The sequence below is a fragment of the Somniosus microcephalus genome, chromosome 3 (genome assembly GCF_052327205.1).
Source record: "Somniosus microcephalus isolate GS21.2 chromosome 3, FLI_Smic_1.0, whole genome shotgun sequence".
NCBI lineage: Eukaryota > Metazoa > Chordata > Chondrichthyes > Squaliformes > Somniosidae > Somniosus > Somniosus microcephalus.
This window is the reverse complement of record NC_140989.1, coordinates 93,806,786-93,826,681: the sequence shown is the minus strand read 5'-3', so window position 1 is coordinate 93,826,681 and position 19,896 is coordinate 93,806,786. Positions and strand designations below refer to the sequence as shown.

General features: G+C 42.3%; 1 protein-coding gene across 3 annotated transcripts in view; it reads left to right on the top strand.

Moving 5' to 3' along the window:
- LOC147121211 (uncharacterized) overlaps positions 1 to 19,896 on the top strand; it is a 93,203-nt gene that overhangs the window by 16,687 nt on the left and 56,620 nt on the right. For all 3 annotated transcript variants that reach the window (XM_085981355.1, XM_085981357.1, XM_085981356.1), the window contains one exon: positions 16,236 to 19,274. In XM_085981355.1, the coding sequence (XP_085837481.1) occupies positions 16,236 to 19,274 (3,039 nt within the window). The remainder of the gene's footprint in view (positions 1 to 16,235; positions 19,275 to 19,896) is intronic.

Here is a 19,896-nt window from a genome sequence, read left to right as displayed (position 1 = left end):
ACCAAATTCTGTAGTTACACTACCCCTTTTCTAGATCCAGAAAAACTATTTTAATATTCCACAATTGTGAGGCAATATTAGTATTTAAGGACCACTCTGCCATACCTTAATGATTTTTTTTGTTCTAAGGATATAATGTCACTGCCCAAATCGTTCCACATATGAAGTTTAAAAAAAAAAAAATCACACTTGTAAAATATTTTACTTGCAATAAACCTGGTAAATACCAGAGCTGCCCCATTAGTCAGTGTTTTTCATCTGGGAACTTTGAATTCTAGTGCTGTCTTGGGTTTACTGTATGGAGAGAGAAAACCTGGCTAGAAAGAGGATGCATACTTCAGGCATATAACTTGGTGTGTTAATCAAGGAGGGGCTAGGCTGTATGCATTGAAATGTTTGAAGATTGGAGTGATCTGCTCGCTCAATTTTGTTTTGGGGGGGAGGGGAAATTAAGGTAGTTTGAAGCTAGAGCAAAGAACTTTTGCCGTAAAAACATTTTGTGAAATTGCGACAGCCTGAATGTTGTGAACCCCAGACTTATTTAGTATGTTCTTGCTAATGTGGGTGTATGATTCTGGAGCAGATAAGCTGAGGCAGGGGCAGAGATATCTATCGGCATAACTGAGCCAAGAAATGTCTACATATGTAGTTGCCAGGAAAACGGCATCTGGTCCAGTGACTTGGAAACTTAAGGTCAGTATTTTCTTTTGAATACTGGCCCAGCATTAATTCACAAAGAAATTAATTTATGTTTTCATATTCAAGCAGAAAATCTACTTGCAAAGCATGGTTAAATTGACATGCTTGGGTTAGGTTACGACTCTGGTACACAAGGCAGCATTTTCCAAAAAAAAGTTTGGATTAGACATTACTATACTGAAGTGCAGCTTTGACTACCTGCAGTCAGCTAAAGTATCTGCTGAGTGTACGTTTAATTGAAGAAAATGACCAACCCTGATATTTTATAATTCAATATAGTTATATTAATTCTCAGAATATTTCAGTACTCTTAAATTGCTGACACTTTGTATGCTCAACAAGTAAGTGATGTTGATTCTAGAAATTGTGTAGAATTACATAGAAATATTTTCCACTAGTAATCCAGTGTCCACATCCCAAAACTTTCTACTCTGCCCCAATAATGTGCTTAAACCCCAGCCTGAGAAGAGCACCTTCTCATTCTATTACCTACCCATCCTAAACCAGCTATTTTTCTTGTCTCTCAATTAGACTTCCAGTTTAAAAGTTTTTGATGAAGTTCTAATTAAACGTGATGGTGTAATCTTAAATTCACAGAAAAATTGCCCAATGTCAAATATTGGATGTTCAGAATTTAGTATTCCTTTTTGTTCGACCTCCATATATACCCAGAGTTCAATGGGGGCAAATACTTGGCCTTGTCCTTCATTTTTTTTACAACAATTTTCTCCCTAGGTTGTGGTTTGAGTGGGTGGCTTTTTTTATTTGTTCCTGGGATGTGGGTGTCGCTGGCAAGGCCAGCATTTATTGCCCATCCTTAATTGCCTGTGAAGGTGGTGGTGAGCTGCCGTCTTGAACTGCTGCAGTCCATGTGGTGAAGGTACTCCTGTATTCTGAGAGTCTGAATAATAAATGTTGGCAAAGTATTTGACACTGGAGGTAGCAGGTGAAGCGGAGTGGAAATTGAAAACTAACATAAACCTGTTCTTACAATGTTCGCAGGTATACTTTTTCAGGGGTCATTGTGTACATAAATCTTGGAAGATTTATTTCTCTCCTCCCTCCAATTTGTTCCCTAAAAACAAATCTCTGTCTCCAGGCCAATTGTAATGTCCCTGACCCACCTGCAATCAAATGTTTTTCTTTCAAGAAGTTCATTAGGTGCTTGTTTGCACCAGTATTGCCATTGTATGGCATTGAGTTCCACCTAAATTCTATTGATTTGCTGTTGACCAAAGTCTTGATTGTTTATGTGGATGGGAACAGCTTTTGTCAGTTCAATTGTCTTTATTTAATTTATGGTTTTACTTGTTTTTCAGTGATCCTTTTAATCATTTAAAATATTGACATTGCAGCTCTAGTGGAAATGTCTGCTTGAGTAGGGAAGATTCATTCTAGTTTATTTAGGCTTCTTTGATACTCACCTGATTTTAAAATCTGCACAGTCATGGCTCCTCCCTGGTGACTGATCCGTGATATTTCGGTTGTCTGCTGGCATTGCATGATACCCAGTAGTGGAATATACTCATTTTAAAATTATTTGCAGTAAGTTGGGCCCATGACACAAAAATACCATTCATGATCCTCCAAGCCATTATTTCCGATTCCTCTAAGGAATCTATACCATTTCCAGGTCAGAAAAATAATTGAATGCAGGTAGGGAGTGTAATCTGGAATATTCCAAAATGGTAGCAGTGGTTCAGCCTTGTCCAGGTCTGAACAAAAGAATTAAAAACATTGGGGCCCTTTAGAAAGCACACAAGCTCTTTGAGCTTTACTGCAGACTGTTCATCCTCGAGGCTCCACAGCCACTCCAACACCATTCAACACCAGAGTAAAGAAATCGTTAGTGCTCAATTTAGTAATTTACATTTGATGCATATGTTGACTAGAGCGATAGATGTGAGTAACTCAATAATGTAAGGTTCCAATCTAAATTCTGAACCAGAGTATTGCTGTAAAATTTAGCAATATTTGTTGATAAAACTTCTGACATCGCAATTTCAATAAGCAAATCATTTGAGGAAGTTTCTTTGAGTCCAGTCCAGGGTTATCTTGAGCCTGTCTCCTTGCTCATGTCTCTAAACATGTCGTAGGATTTATATAGGTTTTGAAGGCGTGTGCGCTTAGTGATGGCGTTCCCATAATATGGTGGTAGAGGTTATGGAGCTGGGAGGTGCTATTGAAGCAAGATTGGTAAGTTGCTGCACTGCATCCTGTATCATATACTACAGCCATAAGAGCAGTGGCAGGTGCTGCTCAAATACACTGCTTTGTTCTGGATGGTCTTGAACTTCTCCAGTGTTATGATTGCACTGTATTGCATCATACTTCTGACTTGAACCTTGTAGATGATGGAGAGGCTTTGAGTGGTCAGGGATGAGATGCTGGGTGCATGGTATACAGCCTTTGTCCTGAACTTGTAGCCACGCTGATGAAATGGCTGCTCTAGTTACCTTCTGGTCAATGTAGACTCTTAAGATGTTGCTGGCAGGGGACTCGCCAGTAGTGATGCAGTTGAAAATTGGGGGAAGGTGGGTGTACATTCTCTTGGTAAAGATGGTCATTATGTGCCATTTTATATGGCACAAATATAACATAAGAACTTAAATAGGAGCAGGAGTAGGCCAATCGGCCCCTCGAGCCTGCTCCACCATTCAATAAGATCATGGCTGATCTGATCCTAACCGCCAATCCACTATCACAGAACCATCTCCTGAATCTAACAGAATTAGACACACGAAATAGGAGCAGGATCAGGCTACACGGCCCCTGGGCCTGCTCCGCTACCCACAGGGCCATGACCGATCCGAACCTAGACTCATGTCCAAATTCCTGCCCGCTCCCCGTAACCCTTAATTCCCTTCACTTCTAGGAAACACTCTCTGTTTTAAATTTATGTAATGATGTAGCTTCTACAGCTTTTTGGGGCAGCATATTCCATGGACCTACCACCCTCTGAGTGAAGTAGTTCCTCCTCATCTCAGTTTTGAAAGAGCAGCCCCTTATTCTAAGACTATGCCCCCTAGTTCTAGTTTCACCCATCATCGGGAACATCTTCCCCGCATCCACCCGATCCAACCCCTTCACAATCTTATGTTTCAATAAGATCGCCTCATTCTTCTGAACTCCAATGAGTAGAGTCCCAATCTACTCAACCTCTCCTCATGTCCATCCCCGGGATTAACCGAGTGAACCTTCTTTGTACTGACTCGAGAGCAAGTATGTCCTTTCTTAAGTATGGACACCAAAACTGCACGCAGTATTCCAGGTGCGGTCTCGCCAATACCTTGTACAACTGCAGCAATACCTCCCTATTTTTATATTCTATCCCCCTAGCAATGAAAGCCAACATTCCATTGGCCTTCTTAATCACTTGCTGCACCTGCATACTAACCTTTTGAGTTTCGTGCACCAGGACCCCCAGATCCCTATGTACTTCAATACTTTCCAGTTTCTTGCCATTAAGATAATAACTTGCTCTACGATTTTTCCTGCCAAAGTGCATAACCTCACACTTTCCAGTATTGTATTCCATCTGCCAAATCTCTGCCCACTTAGCCTGTCGATGTCCCCTTGCAGGTTTTTTATGTCCTCCTCACTCACTACTTTCCCTCCCATCTTAGTATCATCTGCAAACTTTGATATGTTACACTCGGTCCCCTCCTCCAAATCGTTAATATAGATTGTAAAGAGTTGGGGACCCAGCACTGACCCCTGCGGAACACCACTAGTTACTGATTGCCAGTCTGAGAATGAACCATTTATCCCAACTCTCTGCCTTCTGTTAGATAGCCAATCCTCTATCCATGCCAGAATATTACCCCCAATCCCGTGATTTTTTATCTTAAGCAATAATCTTTTGTGTGGCACCATGTCAAATGCCTTTTGGAAGTCTAAATACACTACGTCCACTGGTTCCCCTTTATCCACCCTATACGTTACTTCCTCAAAGAACTCCAGCAAATTTGTCAAACATGACTTCCCCTTCATAAAACCATGCTGACTTTGCCCTATTAAATTATGATTATCCAAATGTCCTGTTACTGTCTCCTTAATAATGGACTCTAATATTTTACCTACCACAGATGTTAGGCTAACCGGTCTATAGTTTCCAGCCTTCTGTCTACTGCCCTTTTTAAATAAGGGTGTTACATTAGCAGTTTTCCAGTCTGCCGGGACCTTTGCCGAGTCCAGGGAGTTTTGGAAAATTATTACCAATGCATCCACGATCCCTACCGCCACTTCCCTCAAGACCCTAGGATGTAAGCCATCAGGTCCAGGTGATTTATCAGCCTTGAGTCCCATTATTTTACCGAGTACCACTTCCTTAGTGATTTTGATCCCAAGCCCAAGCTTGGATTTCAAGCCCTGATACAAGTTTGCATGGATAGTTTCAATATTGGAGGAGTTGTAAATGAAGCAGACTACTATTGAATAGTCAGCAAATAACCACAGTCCTGACCTTGAGGCATTTTCAGTGATGAAGTAACTGAAGATGATTGGGCTGAGGATGCTGCCCCGTGTACTCCTGCAGCAATAAGGGGCCTGTGACAGTATATTGCCCACTGACTATTAACACCATTTTCCCTGTATGTCAGGTATAACGCCACTGGAGAGTTTTTCCCCTCGACCTCATTGTCCTCATTTTGCATGGGTTCCTTGGTGCCCAACTTGATTGAAGTCCAGAGCAGGTACTATTTAACCAGCTTGTAGAAAGGAGGAAAGTTAGTAGCATTTATCAAGCAGTGCAAGGTGAAATTCCACACTTCTCTGAAGAATGAACCTCAAAGTTCTTGTGTATTACTTCATAAATGTTAGGGAGTTCCTGCCATGGCCCTTAGTCACCTATCAGAAATCGGGCATGCATCGCTCATGACTTTCCGAATTCTTATGTGCTTTTGGTGGGCAAGACCCTGCTGTAGCACCCTTTAGCAAAATTATGCTTGTTTTATTTGATTTAATTTCCATAATCCCTCGCATTGGGTGCTCTATCATGCTGAGAATCCTGATACTAACAGATTCTATCCTGGATTTAGTAGATTTAACCACATTGACAGACTGCCAGCATTATTTCTTCTCCTCCATTCATGTTCCCTTGCTAATCAAGGACCACTAGTAAAAACACAGTGGGCTGATGCCTGGGTCACATTTAGGGCCAATATGTGGAGAGCTACTTGGAGTAAATTGCATGCATTTTAGAGTATTGTGTTCTTGATCTGATAATTCAAGATGAGCCTTAGTAGGGCGGTGTTCCTTTTGAAGCCATGATAGGTAGCAGAGTTCCCACCTCGCATTGTTTTTTGTTGCTTGGTTATAATTTGGATGTGGAGGTTGAGCGAACGAGGAAGAATTTTATATTGTCCTGGACTTTGCGGTGGTAATGATGGCAAAACTGTCAGCATTCGTCATCATTACCCCTCTAAAACTGACTAACTTCAGGATTTAGCACATGCGCAAATAAACGCGGAATTCCTGAAATTGCGGTCAGTCATTCTCTGCTCCACCGCTGGCTGCATGGGAACTCCCCCTAGTTCGCAATCAATGAAAGCAGTTGAACTAATTAACTATTTTTCTGCTCTAACATTGCTGTTCAACGCCCCATAAAAAATTAAGCCTTGTTGGAATAGATGGATCTGGGGTTTTAATGGCATATTGATTGCTGAACAATTGTTCTGGCCCTGAGAATTTTTTATATTTGTGGTATGTCAAATTTCTCCATTATGATTATAAAAATAAAAAAAATTACTAGATTTATATTTAAAAAAAAAAAAAAAGCTGAATGAAGGACATAGCTGCCAGTCTGGGCCTGTGACAGGTGGTGTGAGAACCAACGCGAGGGGAAAAACCTACGTGACCTTGTCCTCACCAATCTACCTTAACCACATGTATATATCCCAATCTTTATTTTGCTCTCTGTAAACGGTACCACAGTGGTTATGTTACTGGACTAGTAATCCAGAGGACTGGACTAATAATCCTGAGACGTGAGTTCAAATCCATCACGGCAGCTGGGGAATTTAAGTTCAATTAATTAAATAAATCCGGAATAAAAAGCTAGTATCAGTAATGGTGACCATGAAATTAGCAGATTGTCATAAAAACCCATCTGGTTCACTGATGTCCGTTAGGGAAGGAAATCTACCGTCCTTAACTGGTCTGGCCTATATAAGACTCCAGACCCGCAGCAATGTGGTTGACTCTTAACTGCCCTCTGAAATGGTCTAGCAAGTCACTCAGTTGTAACAAACTGCTATGAAAAACATGAAGAATAAAACCGGACGGACCACCCGGCATCAACCTCTGCACCAGCTACGGACACAACAACGTCACACCCAGCCCAGTTGACCCTGCAAAGCCCTCCTCACCAACGCTTGTGCCAAAATTGGGAGAGCTGTCCCAAAGACTAGTCAAGCCTGACCTAGTCATACTCACAGAATCATGCCTTTCAGCCAATGTCCCAAACTCCTCCTCCACCATCCTTGGGTATGTCCTGTCCCATCGGCAGGACAGACCCACCAGGGGTGGCGGCACAGTGGTATACAGTCGGGAAGGTGTGGCCCTGGGAGTCCTCAACATTGACTCCGGACCCCATGAAGTCTCATGGCTTCAGGTCAAGCATGGGCAAGGAAATCTCCTGCTGATTACCACCTACTGCCCTCCCTCAGCTGATGAATCCGTACTCCTCCATGTTGAACACCACTTGGAAGAAGCACTGAGTAGCAAGGGAACAGAATTTACTCTGGGTGAGGGACTTCAATGTCCGTCACCAAGCGTGGCTCGGTAGCACCACTACTGGCCGAGTCCTGAAGGACATAGCTGCCAGTCAGGGCTGCGACAGGTGGTGAGAGAACCAACATGAGGGGAAAAACCTACTTGACCTCTTCCTCGCTAATCTACCTGTCGCAGATGCATCTGTCCATGACGGCATTGGTAGCAGTGACCACTGCAGTCACTGTAGAGCGAAAGTCCCGTCTTCACACTGAGGACACCCTCCATTGTGTTGTGTGGCACTACCACTGCTAAATGGGATAGATTCAGAACAGATCTAACAGCTCAAAACTGGGCATCCATGAGGTGCTGTGGGCCATCAGCAGCAGCAGAATTGTATTCCACCACAATCTGTAACCTCATGACCTGGCATATCCCTCATTCTACCATTACCATCAAGCCAGGGGACCAACCCTGGTTCAATAAGGCGTGTAGAAGAGCATGCCAGGAGCAGCACCAGGTGTACCTAAAAATGAGGTGCCAACCTGGGGATGCTGCAACACAGGACAACGTGCATTCTAAAAAGCAGAAGCAGCATGCTATAGACGGGGCTAAGTGATCCCACAATCAACAGATCAGATCAAAGCTCTGCAGTCCTGCCACGTCCAGTCGTGAATGGTGTTGGACCATTAAACAACTAGCGGGAGGAGGAGGCTCCAAGAATATCCCCATCCTCGATGATGGTGGAGCCCAGCACCTGAGTGCAAAAGATAAGGCTGAAGTGATTGCAACCATCTTCAGCCAGAAATGCCGAGTGGATGATCCATATCGGCCTCCTCCTGAGGTCCCCATCATCACAGAAGCCAGTCTTCAGCCAATTTGATTCACTCCACATGATATCAAGAAACGGCTGAGCGCTCTGGTTACAGCAAAGGCTATGGGCCCCGACAACATCCCGGCTATCGTGAAAGTGTCGATGACCATGTTAGGACCACTGCTCCAGACCTCATTACAGCCTTGGCCCAAACATGAACAAAGGAACTGAATTCCAGAGGTGAGGTGAGAGTGACTGCCCTCGACATCAAGGCAGCATTTGACCGAGTGTGGCATCAAGGAGTCCCAGTAAAACTGAAGTCAATGGGAATCGGGGGGGGGGGGGAACACTCCACTGGCTGAAGTCATACCTAGCACAAAAGATGATGGTTGTGGTGGTTGGAGGTCAATCATCACAGTCCCAGGACATCGCTGCAGAAGCTCCTCGGGACCGTGTCCTAGGACTCGCCATCTTCAGCTGCTTCATCAATGACCTTTTCTCCAACATAAGGTCAGAAATGGAAACGTTCACTGATGACTGCAGTGTTCAGTGCATTCGTAACTCATCAGCTAATGTTGCATGCGGGCATGGACTGCTTCAAGACCTGGATGACATTCAGGCTTGGGCTGATAAGTGGCAGGTAACATACGCACCACACAAGTGCCAGGCAATGCCTATCTTCAACAAGCGAGCATCTAACCACAGCCCCATGACATTCAACGGCATTACCATCGTAGAACCCCCCATCAACATCCTGGGGTACACTATTGACCAGAAACTTAACTGGACCAGCCACATAAATACTGTGGCAACAAGAGGTCAGAGGCTAGGTATTCTGTGGCGAGTGTCTCGCCTCCTGACACCCCAAAGCCGTTCCACCATCTACAAGGCACAAGTAAGGAGTGTGATGGAATACTTTTACTTGAGTGCAGTACCAACAACACAAGAAACTCGACACCATCAGGACAAAGCAGCCAGCTTGACTGGCACCCCATCCACCACCTTAAACATTCACTCCCATTGCCACCGGCGTACCGTGGCTGCAGTGTGTACCATCTACACACAGCGGGATTAAACAGAGTGGACTTGAACAAGTGTGTTTTATGTGGAATTTGGAAAGAGTGGAAATTTGGAGAAGAGGGGGGAAGGAGTTGTTGCTTTTTGCCTACACTACTTGTGCTTTGTGTTACAGGTAGATATTTAATTTCAGTACCCATAACAATCTAGATCAAGTAAGTAGTCAAGAAACTACACTGTAAACTAAGTTTCCTAAATACAAATTTAATTAAACAAAACAAGGTCATATAGTGATGGCAGGGCAGGTGGTGTGGGAGCTTGTGGAGAGCATTGTGATCCCGGACAACCATGTTTGCAGTAAGTGCCTACATCTTGAACTTCAGCTCAGTTTTTTGAGCTGGAGTCCGAGATGCAGACATTGCGGGACATCAGGGATGGAGAGAGTTATCTGGACGCTTTGATCCAGGAGGCAGTCACACCCCTTGGGTTAGGTAGTGGGACAGGTCTGGTTAGTGGTCAAGAACATGAGGGTGTGACTGCAACTCAGGCAGGTAAGGGGACCCCAGGTGAAGTGCTGGAGGAGCCTCAGCTTTGCCCTTGTCCAACAGATGAGGTCCTTGCTGCCTGTGGATGAGGGAAAAGCCTGCAGTTGAATGGGCAAGCTGACCATGGTGCAGGAGGCCATTCAAATGGGGGGGGAGTGAAAGGGAATATAATTGTGGTAGGGGACCGTATAGTCAGGAGGATAGATACTGTTCTCTGCAGCTGCGACCGAGAGTTCCGAAGGTTGTGTTGTCTGCCTGGTGCCAAGGTTAAAGACATCTCCTTGCGGCTGGAGAAGAACTTGGAGTGGAAGGTGGAGGATCCAGTTGTCGTGGTCCATGTAGGAGCCAACTCCATAGGTAGAACTAGGAATGAGATTCTGCCAAGGGAGTTTGAGGAGCTAGGATCCAAATTAAAAAGCGCAACCACAAAAGTAATAATCTCTGGATTGTTAACTGAGCCACGTGCAAATTGGCATAGGGACAAACAGATTAGAGGTTTAAATGTGTGGCTGAGTGGTGTGGGAGGAAAGGATTTCAGTTCATGGGGCACTAGCACCAGTACTAGGGAAAGAGGGAGCTGTCCCGCTGGGACGGGCTCCACTTAAACTGGGCTGGGACCAGTGTCCTGGTGAACCGAATAACTAGGGCAGTAGACAGGGCTTTAATCTAATGATAGGGGGGGGGTGGGAGGATTCAGGCAAGAGTATACTGTATTTAAAAGCAGCGAGAGAAATTTCAAGGCTCTAGAGCCGAGTAGAGTTTTGGGTAAAAATAAGCAGAGTGGGTCAAGAAGGGACAGAGTAACAAAGATAAAAGGGCAATAGTGACTAAGATGACACCAGGGAAAAATAAAAATAAGTTGAGGCTAAAGGCACTATATCTGCGCAAAGCATTCGCAACAAAATAGATGAATTAATAGTGCAGATAGGAATGAACAGGTTTGATCTAATGGCCATAATGGAGACGTGGTTACATAATGGAAACGTGGTTGCAAAGTGACCAAGGTTGGGAACTAAATATTCCAGGATACATAACTTTTAGAAGAGATAGGCAAAATGGGAAAGGAGGAGGGGTAGCCCTGATAAAGGATGGGATAAAGACAGTAGCGAGAAAGGATCTTGGCTCTGAAAATCAAGAAATAGAATCAGTTTGGGTGGAGCTAAGAAATGGCAAGGGGCAGAAAACATTGGTGGGAGTTGTTTATAAGTCCCCAAGCAATAGTTGTAATGTAGGGCAGAGTATAACTTAGGAAATTAGAGGCGCATGTAACAAGGGTAATAGTGATCATGGAGGACTTTAATCTACACGTAGACCAAATTTGCAGTAATAGTGTGGAGGAAGAATTCATGGAATGTATGCAAGATAGTTTTCTAGATCAGTATGTTGAGGAACCAACTAGGGAACAGTCTATTTTAGATCTAATATTGTGCAATGAGAAAGGGTTAATTAATAACCTTGTAGTAAAGGCGCCTTTAGGGAAGAGTGACCATAATATGAGAGTACTTTTATATTGAGTTTGAAAGTGATTTAGTTAAATCGAAACTGGGGTCTTAAATCTAAACAAAACAAACTATGTAGGTATGAGGGGCGAGTTGGCTACAGTAGATTGGGAAACTGTTAAACGGTATGATGGTAGACAAGCAATGGCTAGCATTTAAAGATTAATACATAATTTACAACCAATATACATTCCTTTTAAGGCACAAAAACTCCACAGGATAAGTGGTCCAACCGTGGCTAACAAGAGAAGTTAAAGATAGTATTAGATCAAAGGAAGAGGCCTTTAATGTTGCCAAAAAGAATAGTAAGCCTGGAGGATTGAGGATTTTAGAATTCAGCAAAGGAGGATCAAGAAATTGATAAAGAAAGGGAAAATAGAATATGAGTAAACTAGTGAGACACAAACAGACTGTAAAAGCTTCTATAGGTATGTAAAAAGGAAAAGATTAGCAGAAGTAAATGTGGGTCCCTTACAGGCTGAGACAGGAGAAATTATAATGGGGAATAAGGAAATGGCCAGAGAAATTAAACAAATACTTTTGCGTCGTCTTCCGTGAAGACACAAACTTCCCGAAAATAGAGAACCAAGGCTCTAGCGAGAATGAGGAACTGAAAGGTATTAGTTAAAAAAAAATAATAGTACTGGAGAAATTAATGGGACTGAAAGCCAATCAATCCCCTGGACCTGATGGCCTACATCCTAGGGTTTTGAGGTGTAGCTATAGAGACAGTGGATGCATTGGTTGTCCATAGATTCTGGAACAGTTCCTGTGGATTGGAAGGTAGAAAATGTAACCCCACTATTTAAGAAAGGAGGGAGAGAGAAAACGGGGAACTACAGACCAGTTAGCCTGACATCAGTAGTAGGGAAAACGCTAGAATCTATTATTAAGGCTGTGGTAACAGGACACTTGGAAAATAATAATAGGATTGGGCAGAGTTAACACTGATTTATGAAAGGGAAATTGTGTTTGACAAATCTGTTGGAGTTTTTTGAGGTTGTAATTAGCAGAATAGATAAGGGGGAACCAGTGGATGTGGTGTATTTGGATTTTCAGAAGGCAGAGTATCTTTTAAATGGTGAGATTGGGAAATGTTGGTGTTCAGAGGGACCTGGGTGTCCTTGTACATGAATCACAAAGTTAACATGCAGGTACAGTAAGTAATTAGGAAAGCAAATGGTATGTTGGCCTTTCTTACAAGAGGATTTGCGTATAAGAGTAAAGACGTCTTACTGCAATTATATAGGGCCCTGTTGAGACCACACCTGGAGTATTGTGTACAGTTTTGGTCGCCTTACCTAAGGAAGGATATACTTGCCATAGAGGGAGTGCAACAAAGGTTCACCAACTGGTTCCTGGGATGGGAGGACTGTCCTATGAGGAGAGATTGAGTAGACTAGGCCTATATTCTCTAGAGTTTAGAAGAATGAGAGGTGATCTCATTGAAACATACAAAATACTTACAGGGCTTGACAGGGTAGATGAAGGGAGGATGTTGCCCCCTGGCTGGGGAGTCTAGAACCAGAGGTCACAGTCTCAGAAGAAGGGGTCGGCCATTTAGGACAGAGATGAGTAGAAATTTTGCTATTGTATGAGTAGAAATTTCTTCGCTCAGTGGGTGGTGAATCTTTGGAATTCTCTACCCAAGAGGGCTGTGGAGGCTCAATCATTGGGTATATTCAAGACTGAGATTGATAAATTATTGAATATTAAGGGAATCAAGGGTTATAGAGATAGTTCAGGAAAGTGGAGATGAGGTAGAAGATCAGCCATGATCTTGTAGAATGGCGGAGCAGGCTTGAAGGGCCAAATGGCCTACTGCTCCTCCTGTTTATGTTCTTACAGGATGCACTGCAGCAACTCGCCAAGGCTTCTTCGACAGCACCTCCCAAACCCGCGATCTCTACCACCTAGAAGGACAAGGGCAGCAGGCGCAAGGGAACACCACCACCTCCAAGTTCCCCTCCAAGTCACGCACCATCCTGACTTAGAAGTATATTGCCGATCCTTCATTGTTGCTGGGCCAAAATCTTGGAACTCCCTCCCTAACAGCACTGTGGGAATACTTTCACCACATGGACTGCAGCAGTTCACCACCACCTTCTCAAGGGCAGTTAGGAATGGGCAATATGTGCAGGCCTTGCCAGTGATGCCCACATCCAATGAACAAATTTTTTTTTTTTTTTTTAATGCAAATTGATAATTAGTGCTTTTTTATTTCCTGGTTTGTTATGTGTTCTTCAATGATTGGCTGCTTAGTCAGCTTGATGACATCACTCCTGCTCTATGCTGGGTATTCCCTTTTGACAGCACTACAATCAAATTAAGGTTGAGAAAGCTGAAGTTTTCGCCACCGAGATTACAAGATCTTTGTGGGCAACTGTCTTAGAGGTCAACGGCGATCGCTGTCACTTTGCCGCTGACCATAAATTCCGGGCCATTATCTCCTGTTGCTATGGACTCCGTGTTCCCTTTAAGTTGTGTAGCTGCGAATCCATGCAGTATTCTGCAGCTCCCGTGTAGTCAGATCACCGGCCTATAAATAGGAAAAACTGCGCATGTGCGGTATTTTGAATGGGCCGCACAACCCCTTAAAGGGTCCACGCACCCAAAACAAATTGAAGGGAACATTATATGGGCTTCATTCTTTTGAAATGAATTCAATCTCCGTATGCACAAGTCAATTCCATCCTGTTCATTGGTTCTCTTTCAGATTTGATGAGCCTGGAGTGTTTCTTTTTCATTTCCCCTGTACTAAATGGTCATCTGCTGAAGAATGTGTGGTTCACGAGGTTGTTATACAACAGGGGAGGTAGGATAGATGACTCCTGTGGCACATAGCTCCTATAGGGACACTGGTCCTTATTGGATAAAGGAATATTCAGTTGTATGTGGAAATGGAACTATATTACAATTTGAGCAAGACCATACCCAAATGTAATCTAGTATTAAATGTCACTGTTGCATATCTGAATTTTACACGTCAACCGTGGCTCCGTTGGTATAACTCTTGCATCTAGAGTCAGAAGCTTGTGGGTTCAAGTCCCACTCCAGAGACTTGAGCACGAAAATCTAGGCTGACACTCCAGTGCAGTACTGAGGGAGTGCTGCATTCAGAGGCGCTGTCTTTTGGATGAGGCATTAAACTGAGGCCCTGTCTGCACGCTCGGGTGGATGTAAAAGATCCCATGGCACTAGTTTGAAGAAGAGTAGGGGAGTTATCCCCGATGTCCTGACCAATATTTATCCCCCAATCAACATCACTGAAACAGATTATCTGGTCATGAAAACTTTATGGGAGCTTGCTTTGTGCAAATCGGCTGCCGCAGTTCCTACATTGCAACAGTGACTACACTTCAAAAGTACTTCATTGGTTGTAAAGCGCTTTGGGATGTCCTGAGGTTGTGAAAGGTGCTATGTAAATACAAGTTTTTAAAAAAATTGAGATTAATTTCAGGGCATTCATCCAGTAAGATACTGCTGCTTGTCTCGCCTGTATCTGAATTTTGCTGGAGTAAGTGGGTGGGAGTTGCTAGGTGTCAGACTGACTTTATTGATTATAAATTCAATCATAATATCTTGCTGATTTAACCTGTTCCACTAAATTGTTCAGCAAGCAATTCGGAAAACAAATGGTATGTTTGCTTTTATTACAAAAGGATTGGTGTAAAGAAGTCTTACTGCAATTATATAGGGCCTTGGTAAGACCACACCTGGAGTACTGTGTCCAGCTTTGGTCTCTTTACCTAAGGAAGGATATACCAACGGAGCCACAGTTGACACGTAAAATTCAGATATGCAACAGTGACATTTAATACTAGATTACATTTGGGTATGGTCTTGCTCAAATTGTAATATAGTTCCATTTCCACATACAACTGAATATTCCTTTATCCAATAAGGACCAATGTCCCTATAGGAGCTATGTGTCACAGGTGGAGAGTGCGCAGCGAAGGTTCACTGATTCTGGGATGGGGGGGGGGGGGGTGGATTGTCCTGAGAGGAAAAATTGAGTAGACTAGCCTATATTTCCTAGCGTTTAAAAGAATGAGAGGTGACCTCATTGAATCATATCAAATTATTTTAAGGGACTTGACAGGGCATATGCTGAGAGGATGTTTCCCCTGGCTGGGGAGTCTAGAACTAGGGGTCACAGTCTTAGAATAAGGGATCAGCCATTCAGTACTGAAATGAGAAATTTCTTCACTCAAGGAGTTGTGAATCTTTGAAATTCTCTAGCCCAGAGGGCTGTGGATGCTCAGACATTGAGTATATTCAAGACAGAGACCAGTAGATTTTTGGATACTAAGAGATCCAAGGAATATGAGGAAGGTGGAGTTGAGGTAGAAGATCAGCCATGATCTTATTGAATGGCGGAGCAGGCACAAAGGGCCGAATGGCTTACTCCTGCTCCTATTTATTATGTTCTTGTGTTCACTAGAATTCAGTAGTGAAACTTCTATTGAGTCATATGACTAACGAGAACACGAAGTGTTTGTGGGATTTGAGTGAGAAGAATCAAGGTATGCAAAAGTTAAATTGAAGCTGGCATGCTTAAGTGTGTATAGACAGCGCATTCAAAAATTGCTCAGACTGAACAGAAGAAGTATATGTTTATAAATGAATGTAGGGACATTTTAGACCCAAGTACTCTTCAGTGGGATGTGCTATTAAAAGGCTGGTGGGGAGAGAAGTGGAAGGATTAATTTTGTTACCTCCGTTCCGTTGATTCCAAATGAAGATGAAATGCATTAGCGATTGTGCACAGTTTTACTGTTTGACTATGTCAAATTTCCTTTCATTCAGGTAGGTTGGAGTGGTCCTTTTAGTTTGTTTAAAGCAATGAAAATTACTGTTTATATTAAATCTGTATTTAACTATTGATTTTATATATAGCATTCAACTAAGACTTGACTTTTCTCATTTCCTTTCCATCCATGATCACAGACTTTTCTGTCAACTTGAAAGATCAACCATCTAGTGCCAAACCTGTGGGCCCACAGGATGCTGCACCTGTGCATGTTGAACCTGTTCCTGTCTTCTCTATGTCCTCCTTTTCTTCTGATTCTATAACTGAATTAGCAATGTCCACAAAAGCAGTCCACAGTGATGATCTTGTACAGACTGAAGTTCCCATAAGCACTGTTTTACAAACGATCTCTGGTTTTATGGAAAATACAATGGACAAACCAGTAGCGGACCATTTAGAAAAAGCCCATGCTGTTGGTGAAAAGACACAACCGAAGCCAGCAATTCGAGAATCATCAGAGTTAGACACACTAATTTCTGTTGATGAAAGTCCATTCCAATACAAAGTTGGTCAGTGTGTCGAGCCAAATGGAAGTGAATTTAAAGGGACTACATCATCCCTGGTTGAAGAAACGATGCCAGAACAAGTCAAAGCAGATAAGGGAGGACTGATGAAGATTAGTGAGATCACGGGCATAGATAAAGTTCAGTTATCAGATGACGGGGAAGTTGAATTGGAAACACATTTAGGATTAATGTGCGAGTACGTTGGTGCATCAGAAATGGGTATGTCCCCCTTAAACAGAATTGTTGAGGAAAAGGAATCCATGCAGGACATGTTGATGGATTTTAATGAGCAAACCATAAAACCAACAGACCATGGTCTTAACTTTTGTTATGGAGACATTTTGGAAGTAAAGGAGAGAAATGAGCTAAAATCTTCTGGTACAACAATTAATCAGGTAGCTGTTGATACTGATGCCAGTAAATCCATTATTAATGTAACTGTTAAGTCTGAGAGTGGTAGGTTTCAAGATCAGGAAGTTTCAAAGACGCCATGTGATACTGAAGAACAAATTGTGGCTAAGGGCACTAGGAAGCTTGGTTATGCAGACTTGGAGAACTTAACCTCTTTGGAACATTCATTTGAACAAGATGAAAAGCTGTGTCCAACCAATGAAGCATACTTTGCTGTTTCACAAGTTCCAGTTGCAAGTGAACCTCAAACATACATGACCTATGCTACATTTGATTCCTACAACATGCTAGAGTCTCCACAGTCTGATTACTTCAGCACTAATGAAATGGTTTCTGGGCATGATGCAGCTGCTAGAGGAAAGACTGAATTGAAAGAAACTTCATTATTACCATTACAGTCGACTGCTATTAAGTCAGAAGTGACTAAAAAGGTCGAAGATACAGTAACAAAACCTGTACTACCAGTAGATACTGGAAACAAACCAATTTCCAAAGTAGATGTGACCTCTGCTTCTGAAATTAATTCAAAATTATTTGGTAGCTTTGCAGTCAAACCAGACCAGATTATAAAAGCAGACTCTTTGGATGAAGCCATAACTTCAGATCAAACTGTGCAAAGTTTTGTGCCGGACCATTTCCAACGAATCTCTGAAACCAAGTCGTGTGGCTTGGTAGTAGGTATAGAAACGACTGAAGATGCATTTGATGTAGAAATAACAAAATCTGCTCAAGAGCTTCTTAAACCATTTGAATTGCTACCTTCTACATCAGAACAGTGTGTTTTAGGCAAATCTGAGGAGGTACAGGGTTTAACAGAAATGATTGCAAAGGCACCTACTCGCACAGAAAAAAAGTGTGTTACAGAATGTGTTACAATTCTTAGAGATCCTGAGTGTGCTACAACACAATCTGTTGCTCAAAATGCTGGTAAAGAACAAATTGTGCATGCCCTTCTAGAACCAGTTATTTTTACAGACAGTGCTGCTAATGGTATTCCAGAGGTGACAAAAATACAGCATTTTTTTGAGGAACAAAAGACTGTTTCAAATAGAGGAGTTAGTGAAGATTCTGTAGTTATTTCACAGCAGGTTCCAGTTTCTGAAGAGAGAAATTTACCAGAGCATCTATTGGTTGGTTCCATTATAGAGTCTAAAGGTGAGGATTTGTGTGTACAGTTTGGGTACAGGGAGCCTGATGTCTCTGAAAATATAAATCAATTGGTTAACCAGTCCAGTAAACAGTTATTGCCAAGTAAGATTGTGGAAGAGGAAAATGATCCTACATTGCTTACTCCAAAACACAAAGTATCAGCTGACACTTCGGTGACAATGAAAAGTCAAGATATGACCACATGCAAAGAAGTTACCATCAGCAAATCTGAACCTATTTTGGGAGCACAGGGAGCTACTGCAATTGGAATGAAACCTGTTGAAGGGATTTTAGCTGATTACAAACATGTTGAGCAATGTTCACTTGGTACACTATCACTCCAAGATCAAACGGAAATCCCATCACTGATTAAAAATGTAACTGAAGATATTCTGGCCGGCCCAGTAACGATTACAGAGAAAGCTACAATAGAAATTCTGTTAAGCCATCAGGAAGCTTCTGGAGAAATGCTGCCTAGTCCAACAATGAGTGAAAAGTGTTTTGCAGAAGAATCTATCCCTATTCCTTGTATGATTGAAGACACTGGTATACCAACCACATTATCAATGCCAAATGAGGATTTTTCAAGTGTTGGCAGAGGAATTGCTTTAAAAGCTTTGGCCGAAGAGACTTGTTTGACTACTTCCCAGCCAGTGACTTTGGCTGTTGCTCCATCTTTACAGGATAAATTCCCAGACAATCGTTTGGAAAAGCTTGGTGAAATGAAAGCTGAAATTGATGGCCATTCTGAAAAATTGGAGATTGCACAAGTACAGAGAAAGTCCCAAGAGTTACCCACTGATGCTTCATTTCCCATGAATGAAGAAGTAAAAAAGGCTTCTAAAGAGGTGGTTACAAAAATTTTAGAAACCAGTGTTGCTCTAGCAGAAGTGTTGGGAGAGAAAGAAGGAACAAGAGCAGCATCCATATCTCGGCAAGAAGCAGATATAATCTCCTCCCCTGTTGGAGAGGGTGATGTGAGCAAAAAAAATGTTCCTGTAGAAACTCTGGTGCCAGAATTGCCTACTGTTGCTGAGAGCACTGAAACATCTAAAGATTCTGCTGTTGCGGATATTGCAGATATTTCAGTGAGGCCGGACAAAAAATCAGGTAACAATATGTGCACATTCATTGCCCGACTTCACAAATGCACCTTCACCTGTAGATAGATTCATTACATTTGTGTAAATTGAAAATGCGCTTACCTCATCTCATCTGTTAGCTTTTAGTAGTGCCTTAACTGCATGAGTGTGCTAAATGTCCTTACCTTTACACGTCTTGTAAGTCTAATGTTTATGTCCTTTAATATAACTCATGAATAAAATTAATGAATGCTTGATTACACCATGATTTTTAAATGGCATCGGTGAAATTGTAATTAGTGATTCAAGGTTTAAGGTAACTTTCGCTAGGTTGCATGAACGTTGCATTGTTGGATGCTACACTAATTTGTAATGACCTTTTGCAAAATTGTTTGGTTAGAATATTTTAATTCAAATTGTACCTTATGGAAAAATGCTATGGGTACTTTTTTTGAATCTGTACATTGGAGAACTAGATAGCCATCTTAAGAATTCTAGGAACGGGGAAAAGACATTTAGTCCAATAATCCTTGACCCTTTTTCAAAGATCAAACTCATCTTCCTGCGTTCCCTTCTATCCAGAAATGCATCCAGTTTTCTGTTGAACTAATTTATGCTGTTCAATTCAATGAGTGTCCCTGGAAGCTTAT